This window comes from Nesoenas mayeri (genome assembly GCF_963082525.1).
Source record: "Nesoenas mayeri genome assembly, chromosome: 2".
In the NCBI taxonomy this organism is placed as follows: domain Eukaryota; kingdom Metazoa; phylum Chordata; class Aves; order Columbiformes; family Columbidae; genus Nesoenas; species Nesoenas mayeri.
This window is the reverse complement of record NC_137543.1, coordinates 74,750,310-74,769,360: the sequence shown is the minus strand read 5'-3', so window position 1 is coordinate 74,769,360 and position 19,051 is coordinate 74,750,310. Positions and strand designations below refer to the sequence as shown.

Here is a 19,051-nt window from a genome sequence, read left to right as displayed (position 1 = left end):
CTAATACTGCATTTGCTTCATTTTAGGTTTTAAATATCTTTTTCATTTGCTAATAACATTGTTAGGCTAATATTACTTCTGTTCACGATATTCTGTGATACATTAGATAGATTGTTATTTGTTCTGTACAATATGGTCCCTAATGATTCCCATTCTTAATGGGATGTTTGAGAACTTCCTGGACATTATGGGGAGGACTGGGCAAGTCAGGTGACCTTCTGCCTCTATAGCTGTATCAGAATAGCTGCATTGGTGAAACTACAGTAGATATGGTATATATTAGAAAAGTATTTGGTGGTTTTATTTCTTCTTTAAGGCATAACTGCATCCTCTCTTCAAGTGACATGACATGATTAAGTAAGAAAATGTGTGTGTCTGCAACCCCAGCAGGAATTTGGACACTGAACTGAATATATACAGGCAACATTTTGTAGTGTAGCCTTCACTGTAGCCAGGGAGAAGCAATTCCTTTGTGGTTTTAGTTGATTCAGATTAGTTGGGTTTGCTGGACGAATTGGTGTGCAGAGGAGCCATCAGCAAACAGCTCCAAGGCAACAAATTAGAACGTGACTTTGGTCAGTCAGGATCTCCCTCCAGGGCCTAATATAAAAATGTCAGGAGGTATTAATTTCTTCCTACTTTGCACTTGTTAATGGCCAAAAGTGTCCCCTGAAAGTTAGCAGGTGACATGCAATCAATAACCACTGTTAAATGACAATTATATTGACCAAGCAAAACATGGTTTATGTAACAGTCAGAACTTAGCAAGTCAAGAATATCTTTGCACAATTATAAAGTACTTCAAATTGACTGTTTTTTATTGTCTATTGTATGAGCTCCTTGGAAACAAGGAATTTTTTGTTATAGCTAATACCAGGTTCTTTTGTCAGAAGAAATAAATGGTTTCTTAATGATTTCTGAGAGTTGCACTGTGGTTATAATCTAAGTCCTGCAACTCAACCCAAACACAGAAGAGAAAACAGGAGAAGGTTTTCATCAAGAGAAAACAAAAATTGGTTGTACTTTTGCTGCTCAATTAGAAATACTCATGGTAGCTATATTTTCTGTTAATTTTTCTTTTATTTTTTTCTTCTTATCTGAAGTTTCTACATCACTGTTTAAATTGCAGTTCGGGATAAGAAAATATTTTATTTTACATTTGAGGTTACAAGGAATGGGGTGAGTGTTAATAACCGACTTGTTATGAAAGTTGCTCCAAGCTTCTGCAAGACAGAGGGACTGAAAAATGATATACGTCTCTATGAAATTCAAATGACTTTATGTGAACAGAACAGTGAAAAAAGATTAAGCAGGGAGCAGTATGTTGAACACAAATCTATTTGGCAAAGTCTATATACCATTTAAATAGATCTCATGATTATAAAGTCGGTGCATTGTGCTGTTTTGTTTTTTTTTTAATGTTATCTTTAACACTCTTCTGATGTGTGTTCCCCTGCTTAGGAAGATTCAACCCTTACAATTTTACACTAGTGCAGTGTAAATGCAATGCAGATTTAGTGCAGATTTTTATATTGTTACTTTTATTAAAAAAAAATTTAATTTTTTCCCACGGTGATTTTAAGTAACAGGATCCTATCATCTCCTCCCAGTTTGTGGTATGCATACTAATAGTTTTGCTACAAGATGTGCATTGTTGCACAGCCCTCTCCATAGTATTAGTTAGGCAGGATGTTGTTAATGTTGACTTTTCCTGATGATTGCATTGCCCTTTAAATATCTTTCAATAGCATTATTGCCCACATCATTGCATAAATCTACTGACACTTCCCAGACCTTTGTGGATTCTCAGTTCTGTAGGATTTCGTACATTACATTTAGTTGTACTGGTACAATTAGAACTCTTTGGTAGTGTTCCAGTTGTGCCCAGAGGTTTCTATCTAGAGTATCAGAAGATACTTTAAGCTGTCAATAGGCCTCCAGTAAAAACTGCAGTAACTGTGTTCCAACATATGCCACAGCTTAGAAATATAAAACGTCAATCAAGGGCAGCCGATCTATTTAAAAATCTTTGCAGATAGTAGTGTTCATGGGGCAACAAATCTTTATATAGGTGTTTTTGCATCTATTGGCACTTATTCCTTTCCTCTTAACCTCAGGATTCCTCTGCCAGAGATCTTGGCCAATTTTATAGTCGTATTCCAGCAGGATGGCTACAGCAGCCACTGTTAATATCTGACTGGGTGTTTTGAGATATGTCTATGTCTATGTCTATGTCTATGTCTATTTATATTTATATTTATATTTATATTTATATTTATATTTATATTTATATTTATATTTATATTTATATTTATGTGGGTTTTAGAAAGTGGATTCTAAATATTTTTTTTCCTATTTTACGAAAGGTATTTCTGAAGCTACTGCAGGACTCAGAGAAGATGCCCTATGTTCCACGGACAGCACACCTAGGCCATACAAATAGTGCTGAATCAGCCTGTAAGTAGAAAATTAGGTACCTTCTGAAGCAGCCACATTTATAAAGGTCACAAACACAGAGGTAAATATGCATGAATTTCCAAAAGTTGAGGAATGCACAAGCAAAGGAAAAATACTGCCTGCTACCATCTGGTAATTCTTTCTTTGTGTATGTGATGTGATCTACCTTTAATAGCAGGTTTATATACATTTACTGTGATTCACCTCTGTATCACTTCACAGCCCTTCTGCTGTGTGTACACATACACACAAGCATTTTCTCACTGCATCAGCCTTAACGTACAGCTTCCTACCAATCTCTGGCAACTGGCCTCTTTGACTCATACTGACAACGAATAAATATTGCTGAGGTATACCACAGATAGAAAATCTGTAAGATATTAGAAAAATGTATTAATCTCCATCCATGTGCACATTAAAACAAACAAAAAAAAAAGCTGTTTCCTCTCATAGTAGATGATCATTTGTCCTCCCAAGTGACATGTTTTTTCAGGCTCCTTTACACATCTATTTTAAAACAAGTTCCTTTGTGCTTTCTGTTTTCTTGCAAGCTGGGGAGGAGGTCCTTGTTAACATTTTTTAAACCTTAGGAAGCTTGTTCTCCTTGAACTCTTCTCAGAATTAACTAATGTGATACCTTGCATAATGCAAGACTCAGGTTCTCTAATGATGTTGCCCACCAAGCTCATCAATATTTTCTCACCGTTCCTGGGATCTTGATGGTTCTATACTTACCACGTGTCTTTCTATTTGATGATTTATATCTAGATTATAGTCTTCTTTGGTCAGATTTCAAACATTTTGTTCTATATACTGTCCCCTTTTTTTTTTTTTTCCCCTTTGGAACATGGGCACAGAGTGGTCCTGGACCTTAATTGTTACTGTAATGGAAATAATAACTTTGAACAAAGCTTGTGTTATTTGTTAAGATAAATTCAAGTGGATCTGCCAGTAATGAGTAATTAGTGCCAGGAAATGTGGCCTAAAATGAGATCTTTTCTCACGAAGTACAAACTTTACTGGATGACTTTTTGCAGAGGATCTTTTTGCTGAACAATTTCAGTCCCTGTTGAATTAGTGAATACATAACTATACTGCAAAAAAACCTCACTAAGCAAATAAAATATCCACTCCTGTGAGGGGTGAGAACAAGACTTCCATTCAAAGTACAGGTTTGAGTACCCTTTATTTTATAATGATAAATTTCATATTTCTTCAGGGTGTAGCTCGGATATCTGAACCAATTTCAAATCAAAACAGTCTGTCTTCTCCACATTGCATTTTCATTCAAGAGGAAGATTTACTGTTCCTAAAGTAATGAAAACAGAGCATACTGTACCTAACAACTTGATATACTTTACCATCCACATTTCAAAACACATAACTTAGTATTTGTTCAAGCTATTACATTAATAAAGAATCTAGTAATCAGAGACTGTATTTTTCAGTCTGATAAATTATAACAAGAAAATGTGATGATAATGCCATTTCTTTGGGGATAAAAGTACTGGAAAATTGTCATTCATTGCAGATGACTGTCATTTATCATTAAGGACAGTTGTGAAGTGTAGGCATAAAGGATCTGGGAAATGGTCATGGAAGGTATCCATCATTGTCAAAGATAACCAGAATACACCATGGGCAATAGCTTGACCTGTATAATTTTGTCTTTGAAAGCAAATTCAAAGGCAGTCAAACTTTCTGTTGTCAAAGTAGTCAAATGACTTTTCAAAACCCCCTAGAGCAAACAGCTGGATTATTGAGAAGATCACAGGATACTGCTATTTGATTTGTAAAAGAATTTGAATTAGACAGCTGCTTTGACAAAGCATCAATCTGAGCACAAGCAGGACTATTGGCTATCCTTTACTGGTACCGGTCCCCTGAGGAATCGGGATTGTGTAGAAACCAAAATCTTGCCTCTTGTTTCCCAGACAAGGAGGTGTATTGAAGCTGTGTGCACGTCCATTCTTAAATGAAACTCCAAAAAATCAGTAGGTTGATGACCAATGCCAACGACAAGTAAGAGACGTCACTTCAGCAAAATATTACAACATCTTACTAAGTCAGAGCTTTAATATTTTCCAATTATGTTTTACAGTGTCTTATTTTACTGGGTCTAGCTGGAATAGAGTTAATTTCTTCATAGTAGCCCTTATAGTGCTGTGTTTTGGATTTGTGAGTAAAACAGTATTGATAACACACCAGTGATTTGGTTACTGCTAAGCAGATCTTACAGTGTCAAGGCTTTCTGTTTTTCCCATTCTGTCCCCTTTCCCTGTGGTGAGTAAGCTGAGGGTGAACAAAAAGCTTGGAGGGGACATGGCCTGGACAGCTGAGCCAAATTGACCAGAGAGTTATTCAACACCATGTAGTGTCATTATTACCCATAAAAACTGAGGGCAGAGGTTTTTTTGAGAGGTAACCATTACTATCAGATTGGCTGAGCATCCGTCCGCTTGTAGGAGGTGGTGAGTGATTGCCTTTGCATCAATTTTCTTTTAAATTTTCCCTTTCCCTTTCCTTTCTTTCTCTTTTGCTCTTTCTTTTTTTCAGTTCTTAAACTGTCTTTATCTTTACCAACAAGTTTTCCCACTTTCTCTCTTCCTATTCTCTCCCCCATCCTGTTGGAGGAGGGGGACCATGAGAGATAGATGTGTGGTGCTTAGCTGCTGGCCAGGGTAAATGCAACATGATAATGTAAAATAAACTTGGAATTACTTGACTCTTTCTAAATGCAAAAACTAGAGATAAGTAACAGTCCATTAATTAAAGTAATTGTAACAATTTTAATACTGGTAAATTTGAAGATATAAAGGACACTCTAATTTCTAGTGCTTTCTGTTTCCTTTGTGGAAGATTTACTCATAATTTTTAGTTTTATTCCAAATGCCTATGTGTGCAGGCATAATACACACATGTATTATAATACAGAAAATGCATAATCAATTTCTACACATCTGGGGCACTTGATTGATGGTTAGTGTTTTGTAGATGTATACAGAGCATGCAGAAAAAGGGTTAGACTGGACTAGCAATGACTGTATGACAAGAGCATTGGAGCCAAACAGCCCTGAGAAAATGGAGAACCCAACTCTATGGAGTCCAATAAAATGATCATGAACCAGGTAGTATACATACGAAAGTAATCAGGAGAGCTAAAAGAAAGTCTAAGGGGTGACTAGCTAACCACAGAAAATAACAAAATACTCTGAGCATACGCAAAAGCAGACAATAGGCTAGAAACTGGAGTCATTGGATTGTTAAGGGATGAATAATACAGAATTAAAGTGTTCAGGTATCTCACTGAAGAGGCAAATTAATTTTGTAGCATTCTATGTCTTAGAAATGTTTGGGAGATACCTCCATTGCATTTAATATCTTCTGGAAGTAAAATAAAGTTGGAACTTGAGATGTAGTGAAGCTAAACTGCAGAAAATTCAAGAAGGTTAAAATTGTATTTTTTACATAGTGATACATAACACTTGAATTTCACTGCCGTAAAATGTTATGAGGACTAAAATTATGGTAATATGTTTTAAAAAGCCGAAGTGTGGTTATTAGTGTATATATAATACAAATAGCTATAGCAACAGAAGTGCTATTAAAGCTTTTATGTCTTTGAACTTCTTGGATAAGTTAGCCAGCTAGTGCTCCCTTCTGTCACTCTCTCTCCAACCTTTGCTTTGCACTCAAGGATTTCTTGTTGTTTTCTCTCAGTTCCTGTATTTTGATGAGGCTGTTACAACAGCTGCAGACATGCAAAAGGATATTAACAGGCTTTATGATCTTTCATGGTATTTTTAAAATCCTGTCTTTTAGTGAAATATTCAGGATTCACTCTGCAGGACTGCTTGTCTTCCATTTCATGTTGTAATGATTCCTAAGTAATTTTTACCAAACAAGCAAGCAAATAAACAAACGTTTTATATATAAAGTAAATCTTGGTGTTTTTCTGCCTTGCTTTAGCTTGCAGATAGAGTACACATTTTATTGGTGTTTTGTGTTTGCTTTTTGTTTTTATCCTCCCCTCCCAAGTGTGTGAAGATAGTGTATGTGTGTATACACACATGTACACAAGTATTTTAAAATATAACTTTGCTTTGTTAATGCTATTGCAGTTATACAAGTAATTTAATGTAAATGATCAATTTTCTGAAGAAAGATTCAGTATGAAAGGCAGTATGCCAAGCAGCCAGTCCTAAACTGCGCTTTTTGCTAACTGTTCGTGCAGTAAACTTGTATAGGTCACCAAGGGACATCTTGATAAGATTTTTATATTACGCCATTGCCAGTTAATTCCTGATTTGAAATATGTAAGTGAGACTATGATATGTAGACCTGGTTCTGGGTGTTTGTATAGGTGGAAATTTTTACATCATTTTTTCTCTTTATGTCTCTTGCTCTATTTTGCAGTTTATCTAGGTTACCGTATTCATTGGAGACATTAGAAAAAATGGAACGGTTGGTTCTGTTAATCAAGATCCTTGTAGTTGTTTAGTACCCTTATTTATGAGACACCAGAATGCCTGAGGAAAGAGATTATCCATCATATACATTTTTCAATTGTTTACTATACCTGTGGGTCTGAAAAAACATGCCTCCTGCCGAACTCAGTCATCTTTCAGTTTTGAATTGTTCCCCTGCACAAACTCTGATATAATTCTATTGCTAATAGAATAACGCCAGTAGAGATAGTGTCTAAAATTATTCTTGATTATGGAAGTTGCAATATTTTAGACCAAGTTCTTTGATCATATTAAGATAATACTTGCACAAATTGTAAAAGTTAAAGTGGCTAAGAACGTCCTTGTCCATCAGGATGAAATCTTTGCCCTGCTGAAGAGGTTTACTCCATTTGTTGCCTGAGTTTTCTCTGAGCAATTGCAGGAGGCTTATTCCAGAGTGCTTTATAGAGTGCCTCTAAAGGCCACTCACTGCAAATGAGCAGCTGCATAACAAAAGTCACCTGGAGTACAAAACTGAACAGATAACTTAAAAGATCTCTTTTTGGGAAGCATGTTACCAATGGGAAATACTTGAGAACACCTGGTTTGAATATATAGTTCATTTGACCCTTGCTACATTCAGTTTTTCTAGTTTGAAAATGCTAAGATATTCAGCATTAAGTCTCAGCCTTAATGTTAAGTGCTGTGGTAGAGAGAACATTCAGATTGTATTGCTGTCCTGCTTTGTCACCAAATCTTCACCAAAGACAGGAAAACGATTGTGGATTTTAGCCCTACTGTCTACATTGGATTCAGTATTGAAACATAGCCTGAATCTACAGGCTGAATTCAGTGAGTTAATTTCTAATAGCTTTCTGAGTATTGATTTACACTTCTATAGAGAAAAGGAATTAATGTCAAAAATGTGCTACTTATTATAATAAGAGGGTTTATTCTAGAACAGAAGATGTATCTGATGGATGTTTGCTTGAATATGTACAAACGTATTTTTTCTCTCTGCCAAGTCTGATATATGTATATATATATATATATAGAGAGAGAGATGTTAAGTCAATTGCATCCTTTTTTTTGACATTTCTGACAGACTGTACTTCTCCTCCTCTTTTGTACTTTTAAGAAGGTGCAAATAAACTTCTGTTTTGTAGCCACAATTCTGTGCCTGTTTTTCAGCTGTTCCTCTACTTCTCTCCTGTTCCACGTGGCAATTTTTTGCAGGTGTGTCACTTCAGGGGAGATTATACTAGAATAAAAGCATATCTATTTGGAAAATTATTTCCTGGAAATTGAAATTAACATATTTTTTAATGTTGCAAGTTAATAATGAAGAAAATCAGAATCAGATAATTAGGACTCCCAAAATTACAGTAATTTTCCTTTTCAGGGCATGATCCGATTTTGTCCACCTGGTTGAATATCTGGTGGTTATTTGCTTCCAGAGATTTAATTCCCATCATTGAAAGTTACAACAGTACTTTTATAACTGGAGTAGGTGGTTCTATCATTCACTAAAAATGTTACATTCCAAAAACCATAACTCAGTTGAGCTTCTGTTATGGCTACATGCCTACCAATTTTCATAGTAGTAAAAACAACAAGTGTTTTTTTGACATCTGCTAGCACTTCAACAGCAACTAGGGTGTTGTTTTTTTCCTACCTGTTGTGGTGGCTATTATTGTTTATTATACTAGCAGCGATACCTTGGAAACCCAGTCAAGCCCTGTCGTTCCAGACACCCTATGGGCTAATAGTAAGGATAAAAAACCAGATTCTCACTACCTTTGACAGTTTGCAATCTAGTTTTTAGGCTCAGTACAATGAGTAGATAAAACAGACAAACAGATTTGGGAAGGTACGGTTATATATCAGGTCCATAAATTAAAAGCAGAAGTCTCAGTTCACTAAATTTCTAACTATCATATTTACTTGCTAAATGCCATTTTGACTCTTTTGCTTCCCCAAGTTTACCCTTAAAATAGAGAGCATCTGTGATGCACATCTGTTCTGAAATTCTTATCTATTAGCATACAAGAGGTGCTGCTGCATGGTGTGGCATTTATATCTTTAGACGATTTTCTGTTATTTTGATATGAGTGATGAGAAAGCCTAATGGATTTTTGCAGTAGTATGAGACTGGGTATTCTTGCATTAAATAAAGAGTTAAAACAGTCATGAAATGCTGTATGTCTTTCAGTATTAGTTAAATATGAATTCAAGAGGCTAGCTTACCATTTTTATGTCTTGTATGGGCATTATAGATGCCTAAGTTAATACTTCATATTCTAGAATTAAAATGTCTACTATAAATAGTTGTGTATGCCTGGGCAGATGTAAACGAAGGGAAAATTGGGATATAATTTTTAAATTTTTATCTAGTTTATATAATTGCTAAGAGATATTTGGCTTGCATTCAATAGTGCTCACCTATTTGTCTGTATAATGCAGGAAATAGCATGTTCTAACTTTGAAAAACACAAGTCAAGAGCTGAAATAGAAGGATGATATTTATAATATGGATAAAGCTACGGTATATCTGGAAAGAATGAGTAAACACCTTCAGTTGGATTCTTTCTTACACTAAAAGTCTGATGTTTTGACTATTTTGTAGATCTTAACAGCAGCATACTCTGATGCTGGACTGCTGTAGGAAGAGGTAGATTCAGATGGACTCTGTTCAAGTTCACTTAGTAATCTGTACAAAAGTTGAAGATGTTGGGGGCAGGAATCAATCTTTTTGGGGTAGTCATTTGCTGCAGAGATGTCTGCGTTGTGGAAGCTGTGATTCCACATTTTTACCTCTAACTGCTTAGCCCATTTCAGCAAAGGCAATATATCCATTTAATGAGCTGTTGAGAATCTAGATAATGCATTCTATCCATCCATTATTTTGATGACTATAATATATTGTATTTGGTTGGATTACTCAGTACCGAAAAATTAGTCTTGGTTTAAATTATTACTCAGTTTGCTAGTTAGCCATCCCAAAGCTGTGCCGTAAAAGGTGTAGAGTTAAGGTGCATCAGTGTGCAAGAGGAGTGCAGTATTTTAAATAGGTGCTTCAAGTGTTTGTATCTGTCATATTTAATGTGCCTGGAAAATTCCTCATTTTAACTGTTCCTCCTCTCTCAAAAACAACAACAACAAAAGAATGCAGCTCATTTATTTGTTAACAAATTGACACGTGTTGTGTTTTGGACTCTACATTTTTCAGATTGTGTCAAAGTGCTTTGTGAAAAACTAATATAAATAAATGGGAAGGAATGGTACAAAACCCTGCTATAATTCTGTCTTGCTTCTTCCCTTTTCTCTGGTGGATACTAGCAATGTGTTTTTCATTGCCATTTAATTATGTGCCTTATGTGAGTCTGTACAATGCGTTTACCACCTGCAACAAACCTGAATAAAAATCCTGGATGCAAACAGTGATGTCCAGGATCCAACACTGTTGCTTGGGTGCACCTCTGTCACTGAATTGATAACAATGCAGCAAGAAGCAGTAAAGAAAATTATTTATAATGAAGGCTTTTTGTCCTCTGATTCCTGCATGTTTTAGACTTTTCCTTCTGCACAAAAGCAATTTACATGGCTCTGTCTTTCGTTTAGCCAGTGAATGTAAGATGTATGTCCCCTTCAGCCAGATGAGTAAGGGTACTGTAAAGTGTTCCTGCCTCTATCTGGTAGTGTGCTACCAGTTCTTTGGCCTCTTACATGTTGCTGTGGGTACATCATAGCTGCTGTTTTGGACTGACTTTAGAATGCATTTCTTCTAAATAGAAGGTGACTAGTTTTTTTTGGTTATGTTGGTTCTTTCTTGATTTTCCAGTAGGAATCAGTTACATACTTCATGCTGTCTTTTCCGTGGTCTTCGGTGTGCTACAATAACAAACATATTGAATCTTGAACAATAACCATGTTTTAGATAAAGGAAGGAAATCCTCTGATCAGTCAACTGTCTGACTTGAGGAAAAGGGCTTGGGAGATTTGAGTTTGTAAGGGGATTCTCCACAAGGTCCTGCAGTGACTGACAACAGTGCTTTAAAATATGTTAATTTTACTGGTGAACTCTACAGTTACCTAGACCTCTATTATTGTCTCTCAAAGATCTGCAGGCCCGTGCAGAATCCCATTCTAGAATCTGGCACCCAGAATGTAAAGCTGATTTTTTTAATTAAAAAAACAGCAAAACAAACTAAACCACTTTTCCCTTTAAAAAAAGTCACTAAATTTGTTGAAGCAGTATTTTATATATATATATGGGGGATGGAGGAGAAACTGTAAGTTTTGATGAAATTTTACTTTTCTGTACAGAAAATTCTTAAGATGAAAAAATTTTAATCAACGTTTAGAAAAAAGTTTCACAATGCTTAAAGTGAAAAACACTCTGAGGGCAAATGGAAGGCTTTATATCTAAAAATGCCAGAAGATGATTTATCTTGTGAAATCTCCTTCAAAATATAGACTTTTCTGACCAGCTATGTATGGAGTTGGCTCATGATCTTATTATTAATAAATATAAGCAATAATCAGTCAGAGTATGAAACACAGACTAGAGGCATTCCATTGATACCTCACACTGTCAAAGTGCTTTTTATTCACATGCCCGACATGAAAATCAGTTCTCAAAATCCTCCTGGAAACAAAATCAAGATTATATTACTTTTATAATGAATAATCAAATATGTAGAAAATGAAGGACATTTTTATGTCTGCTAATGGAATGTTGTGCACAGACTGGTGGACCAGCACTGACCTATGCCAGTATAGCATGTGCTGAAATGCAGAGTGATGGCGGATTTCCAGCTCAGCCTAGAACTACTTGTTGGCACAGAACTTCTGATAAGCTAATAAATATATACTCCTCCCAAATACAACCAGCTTCATGTGAGCTAGCTCAACTGTTTTACATGGGTATTTCAGTTTCAGGATTATCTTCCTAAGATTTGGACCTCCACTAAACAACTTGTCTAAATGTCAAAATGACAGAAGCAGAGTTGAAAATGGCTACCCCTGGCTGTTAACATAGCTGTGGCGTATCCCATTTTTCCTGTTTTTATTGTGCTATGAAAAAGGTTTAGAATGATATCATTTTCTGGAACTGCAAAAAAAGGGGAGAAAATAACCATCTTGTATCTAATTAGACACTCTTACAATATTTGGATCTGCTCCTAATTGTAGAGCAATCTATAGGTAAGGATTTTAATAATCTTGGTTCCCAAATTCTAGTACTTATGCTCTGTTTTCCTCTACCTGATATTAACTATATGAATTGGAAAGTGGAAAAAATCTATTCCATAATACAAAGGAGAGTCTGGATGAATTGGAAAGTACAACCTAATTGTGAACATAATTGCACTTCTTGTGGATAATTGCAACTGTAAGTCAAGCAAGACAACTTCTAACATTGGGTCAGATTTTTAATTTAATGATCTAAATTATTAATGAGAATAGTTCCGTAAGTTTTCTGCATAAAAATTGACTTCATAACAGAGAGGTCAGCTGGTTTTGTCTTCTAGCCTTTATGATTATCAGTGGTAATCAGAAACCATTTTCCCATAAATGTGTGCTTTTTTTATGCCTCCTGACACACATATCAAAGGTAGGTGGTGAATTGCTTACGAGTGTTATGAAGCAAAAATTACTTTTATAGGTTCTAGTTAAAAGAAAATTAGAGTATGTATGTAGTATTAAGAAACTTGAAGGGTTAAACGGCAAGTGTACACAGGAATAGTATATAGCTTTGTGGAAAGCCCGGTACAGGCTACTTTTCACAGTGTGGCTGAAGTCAGACAAAATGGTGTGATGCATAAAGAAGAAAAGCATATCAGTATCATGGCAGAGCCGTGGATGTGGTCTACCTTGACTTCAGTAAAGCCTTTGACACAGTCTCCCACAGCATCCTAGTTGCTAAGTTGCGGAGGTGTGGTCTAGACAATAGAGTAGTGAGGTGGGTTACAAACTGGCTTAAGGAGAGAAGCCAGAGAGTGGTAGTCAATGGTGTGGAGTCTAGTTGGAGACCAGTATCTAGTGGAGTGCCTCAGGGGTCAGTACTGGGGCCAGTATTATTCAATATATTCATTAACGACTTAGACGAGGGAATAGAGTGTACTATCAGCAAGTTTGCTGATGACACTAAGCTGGGAGGAGTGGCTGACACGCCAGAAGGCTGTGCTGCCATCCAGCGAGACCTAGACAGGCTGGAGAGTTGGGCGGGGAATAACCTAATGAAATTTAACAAGGAAAAGTGTAGAGTCCTGCATCTGGGCAGGAACAAACCCAGGTTCCAGTATCGGTTGGGAAATTACATATTAGAGAGCAGTGTAGGGGAAAGGGACCTGGGGATCCTGGTGGACAACAGGATGACCATGAGCCAGCACTGTGCCCTTGTGGCCAGGAAGGCCAATGGCATCCTGGGATGTATTAGAAGGGGAGTGGTTAGTAGATCAAGAGAGGTCCTCCTTCCCCTCTACTCTGCCCTGGTGAGACCCCATCTGGAATATTGTGTCCAGTTCTGGGCCCCTCAGTTCAAGAAGGACAGGGAACTGCTGGAGAGGGTCCAGCGTAGGGTAACCAAGATGATTAAGGGAGTGGAGCACCTCCCTTATGAGGAAAGGCTGAGGGAGCTGGGTCTCTTTAGTTTGGAGAAGAGGAGACTGAGGGGTGACCTTATTAATGTTTATAAATATATAAAGGGTGAGTGCCATGAGGATGGAGCCAGGCTCTTCTCGTTGGCAAACAATGATAGGACAAGGGGCAATGGGATCAAGCTGGAACACAAGAGGTTCCACTTAAATTTGAGAAAAAACTTCTTCTCAGTAAGGGTAACAGAGCACTGGAACAGGCTGCCCAGGGGGGTTGTGGAGTCTCCTTCTCTGGAGACATTCGAGACCCACCTGGACATGTTCCTGTGCAACCTCACCTAGGCGTTCCTGCTCCAGCAGGGGGATTGGACTAGATGATCTTTTGAGATCCCTTCCAATCCCAAACATACTGTGATACTGTGATAGTACAAGAAAGGACAATGCTGTTGTATAAATCAGTAGTTTCCCTGTCTGATAGGCAGTTATGTTTAACACAATATATCTCAAGAATGATACAGTGTTATTATAAGGAGAATTGAGGCAAGTGGTGAGGGTGATTAAAACGATAAAGATTTTTATAAGAGGAGGCTGAAAGGTTGAGATTTTTTATGCAGAAGATAAGATTGTAAACTTCTATAACCTGCCGCCTAAAGCAAGATTTAAGAGCATATCCAGTACCATCAAACAGAATAAATTCAAAACAAATAAACAAGATTTTTTGGTTTTTACCTGAAGCACAAAGGAGTGACATAATTCAAGGTCATGAAGACTGAAATATTAGATGATTCAGAAAGACATTCATTCACCAATTTTCTCAATCAGAATTAAATATTTATTTATTTGTTAGAAGGAGACAAATTATTTTACAAATAAGTGCCTGAGGCAAACGCACTTTTAATATAATGGTTTATTGCATCATCTTGTGATGTATCTTGGCTGGCCAGCATTAGAAATATTGAGTAAGAGTCAGGATATTGCACAAAATGGACAATTATTTTTATTTGGGATGACAGTTTCTCTTCTTACTGCATTCTGAATTAATTTCTTATCATATCTCTCCATTCCATTTGTCAAAAAACCCAAGAATGAATGGCAGCTTTGGTTTTGTGTTCTGCCTCCAGAAAGTAGCTGTCATAGTTCTCTTTCAGAGATTCAAAGGGGCAAATATTTTGAAGCATTTTTCACTTATATTTCATGCTTATAATCTAGGAAAAGGTCTGGGACTATGGCAAATATCTTATTCTATGCTTCTTTTCTGGCATTTCACTACTTTGATAAATGAAAGATGATGTATTTTCCAATTTCAGTGATGCTCAGCTGGAAACTCTTACAGGATGTGTTTTATTCTAAACACATTCATCCCTTGAAAATTTTTTCCTTCCAATTGTCTCAATTTCTCTATTGACTCAACTGTTGAAAATATTGCCATAATAAATCAAAGAAATCAAAGAATATTCATAAGAAGTTTGCTTTAAAATATTTTTTTTCTTTTAAATTTTTATTTTTTACTAAGATTGTCTTCTCCTGCTAGTCCAATTCATAGAAAAAACAGGTTCCAAGCCCAAAATGTAACAGTTCTTGAGTGGGGAACATGAATGCTTCTGCGTTCCAGCTGACGCCTCTTGCTTCTTGTCCTTCCCCTGACTTTGCTCCCCGGTGCCACTGGGTTCCCTGGGTGCAAGCTCTCAGGTGGTACGGTCCAACCTTACCAAATCCATGTTCTCTATTCCAAGTAATTTCTTGTTTTCCATATCCTAGGTGTTTTGTGGAGGATTTGGTCTGTGACTTTCCCAGGAGCTGAGGATGATTAGCCTGTATTTACCTGAGTCTTCATTTTTGTTCTTCTTAGAGGAGGATGTGATGTTTATCTTTTCCCAAAAGTCTTAGCCCCTTTAGAGGTCCACACAAGGTATTCTGTGTCACCATGAACCCCTGTCTCACCTGGCTTCTTCCTCTTGTTTAGGTCCAAACCCTAAAACACACAGTCTTCCACAATGTGTCTACTTGGTGATAACTTTTCATGGCAAAATTAACATACTTTTTAATATAAGAAATAATGAGATTACTATTTACACTCCAGATGTTGTACATAATTTGAGCTGGTTTACTCAATGGCCACACTATCAGAAGTTCAACTTATTTTTCTAACTATTTTTTCTCCTGTTTGTCCCCCAGCTCTCTCTTCTGCATTTAAAGTTCTAGTAAATCAGAAAAAAAAAAAAAGTGCTAAGTGAAGAACAATTAATTTGAGGTTACTTGAAATCTCCTATACAAGTAGTTGTTACAGTGCAACATGGACATGCTGCTTAGAGTGGTTTCAATATACAGAAGGGAAGGTAGTAAGGGACAAATCACAAGACATCATAAAATATACTATGTCTTTTAGCACTATGATAAACAGGCTATTCAGTTTTGCTGCAGCACTAATACTTGCAGTAGTCAATTTACCAGACACTGTTGTGCTGTAAGGAAGAAAAGAGACTGAAGTATATTCAGGCTGGCAAGGCCACAAGTAAGAGAAGATGGTAATAGTCTACACAGACCTAAAAGGCGTTAAGATCTAAATTGGAGGCAAAATGGCGTGATTCACAAATGTCTAACAAAGAACAATAAAATTAAATTAAGGGAGAGTCTATCAGGAAAGTTAATAAGAGATGTTAATAAGATGTTAATAAGTAGTGGACACACTCCCAAGGGAATGTGGGGGACAAGCCATGAGAGGGGATTATGAAAACTTCATTGTCTGACACATTAGAAAATTTGATAAATCCTATATAAACAGAGAAATTAAGGGAATGCTTTTATGAAAATCCACATCTCTAGCATCTACAGTCGTCTATTACACACTCTGAAAGCGTCCAATTGAAATCCCTGTGGGAACATTGCTGCTGATTTCAGTGAAGGTGGATGAAAACCTTAGTGCTAATACAGGCTGTGTTTGTCATAGTCATTTGTCTAGGAGCAAAGGTGGCAATGCAAAAGGAATGGTTGTACCATTGTGAGGACCATGGGAAGATAAAGATTCAGTATTCTTTAGCTGTGTAAGGAGAGCTATAGAGATAATGTGTTAGCTAAATATTTGTTTTCCCTTATAGGAAGAGTTAATTAGTTATACTGGGGAGGATTATGTTATTCCATCCAGGAGAACATAGTAGGTTTAGTAGCCCACAAGAGTTTAATTCTATCTTCTTTATTTGTCTCTATACATACATATATATATATTTATATTTATTTTATATATATACTTTTTTTTTTTTTTTGGTCTCACTTAGGTATCTCACTTATGGGAGCCTCAAGTGTACGTGGAGCCCATCTTGTTCTCACACAGATTGTTGCCCTCCTGATGAAGAGGTTTCGCCGTGCTGGGCGAGACTGGAGAGGAAGCCTTTCAAATGTGCTGCTGCCTGTCCTCTTTGTTGCCCTGGCAATGGCCTTGTTTAGTGTGAAGCCACTGGCTATTGATTATCCTTCTCTCAAGCTGACACCAAGACTTTATGACAACGCAGAATCCTTCTTTAGGTAAAAGGCTTACCCATCACCATCAACATCTAGTGTTCTGGGACCTTTACCCTTAAGTTCTTATGTTTTAAAGACTATTTGCATTCTAGGAAAAATAATAAGTTACTTTTTACAATAACTGTTTATTTTTCAGATGTTTAGTGCATTTTTATAGATTATTAGGAGGAAGAGATAAAATTAGGAAAAACATTGTGCAAAGGATTTTCTGGAAGAAAGGTGAAAGGCTTTGGAGCAGTTTGAACAGAGTAATTATTTTCAGCACCAGTCATAGCCATTTATATGTAAATGTCCAAGTGTATCTAAACAAGCCCTTGCATGCTTCATTTTAACTAATTTCTTAAGTCTGTAGCCATTTTTTCAAAATCATTCTCAGGTTTGAAAGTGTCAAGCAGTATTAACCAAGGCTGGTGCCCTTCTTAGTCACCCTCTAGTTTTTATATATTCAACTTTGGAACCAACTAGATTTATTTATTTCTTTTTAATGTACTGTATCTATAGCTCAGCTCTGAACTATTCTGTATCAAGTGCGCATCACATACAGGTTACTTTCTCTACTGGACAAATATCCAGATAACTTCACAAACATAACATGATACTGTTTAAATTTTAAAATGAAACATAAAAGCACTTAAACCATGCTGTTAGGAATGCATGTTTATAAAGAGAAAGATGGCCATGGGGAGATGCTGAGATCTGTTTAGCCATGATTGTATTGCATTTTCTTTACATGTTCACATAGGGTTTTTGAAATGATATCACTCTGCTGTCTTGATATGTGTTCTATGCCTGGATTTTTTAGTTCTTTATTTTTTTTTGGATCTTGAACCTAAAATGTGATAGAATTAGACATATTAATATGTTTGTGTCTTTTTTTTTCTTTTTTTTTTTCTTCCCCCCCACTATTTTTTTTGACCCATCCTGTGGCCCATCTTCAAACAGCACTGAAGATGATAACCTAGGAAACCTTTCTCAGATTCTACTGAGATATTTCTCTGATTGGGATCGCACATGCATGCATTCAAAACAAGGGTAACTGTGAATTATGTAACTACTTCTTAAATTGTAGATATTGTAATTTCAATATTTTTTTTCTGTGTAATGTGGATTATCCTAAGCTTTTTTTGGCAGCATAATGTTAAAGACAAATCTGTTCTGATGACACAGTTGGGCTCCAGGTAAAGTACTTAAGCAAGCTTCATTGTTAAACGTCTGATCCAAATATATTAAAAGTCAGTGACAGCTTTCTGACTAATTGCTGGAGGATTTTGATCAAGTCTGGTTTCCATATGAATAGAAGTTAGACAATAATTACAGTATTTGTTAGGAAGCATTCCAGATTTCCAAAATTAGGACTGCAGAATAGCGACCATGCTTTACTTATCTTACTGCTCCAAACATAAGGCATGCAGCATATTTGCCGCTTTATTTATATATATATTTTTAGTGAATCCACTTTGATCCAAATAAGTAAAATTGATATGGCTTTAGCTACATCTGCCACTGTGATAAAATACTGAGAAGGTGTTTCAGATGCCAGATCTGGTCGTTGCTCTGTGGATTTTTTCTGTTAAGTAATATATTCCTTTCATTTAATGGTTGTTCCTATTGTTATGTTTATTCCCATTAGGAAAAATAATTCATGTTGGCAGATGGAACCTACATCACCTGAGGATTTATGCGGATGTGTGGCTCAACAAGAGGTATGTCATTTTATATTATGTATGTAAAAATTATGTGTGTGTGTGTGTATTACATTTAATACCTTCAGTCTTCTTTTTGAAGGGCTAGAGAAAAGTATGAGGAAATAAAACCTCAGAGCATTGAACTGTTGTAATGGGAGAGTCCTGTTTCATCTGATGTTTGGGCTATGTGTTCTGAAGTCTTCAGGGAAAGAGTTTGCAGCATTTGTTGTGTATATATATGTGTGTGTTTATGTATGCACTAGAAATGGCTATAGATTAATCTGAAATAACAGGAATCACAGAGAACTGAACTATTCTCAGAAGATTCAGCTTTGCTTCAAATATATAA

The 19,051-nt window shown here is 36.3% G+C and overlaps 1 protein-coding gene across 1 annotated transcript in view; it reads left to right on the top strand.

Annotated features, from left to right (window-relative positions):
• ABCA13 (ATP binding cassette subfamily A member 13) overlaps positions 1–19,051 on the top strand; it is a gene marked incomplete at both ends in the record, with an annotated part of 166,975 nt that overhangs the window by 77,535 nt on the left and 70,389 nt on the right. The window contains 2 exons of the mRNA XM_080364158.1: positions 16,830–17,020; positions 18,648–18,720. Of these exons, the coding sequence (XP_080220284.1) occupies positions 16,830–17,020; positions 18,648–18,720 (264 nt within the window). The remainder of the gene's footprint in view (positions 1–16,829; positions 17,021–18,647; positions 18,721–19,051) is intronic.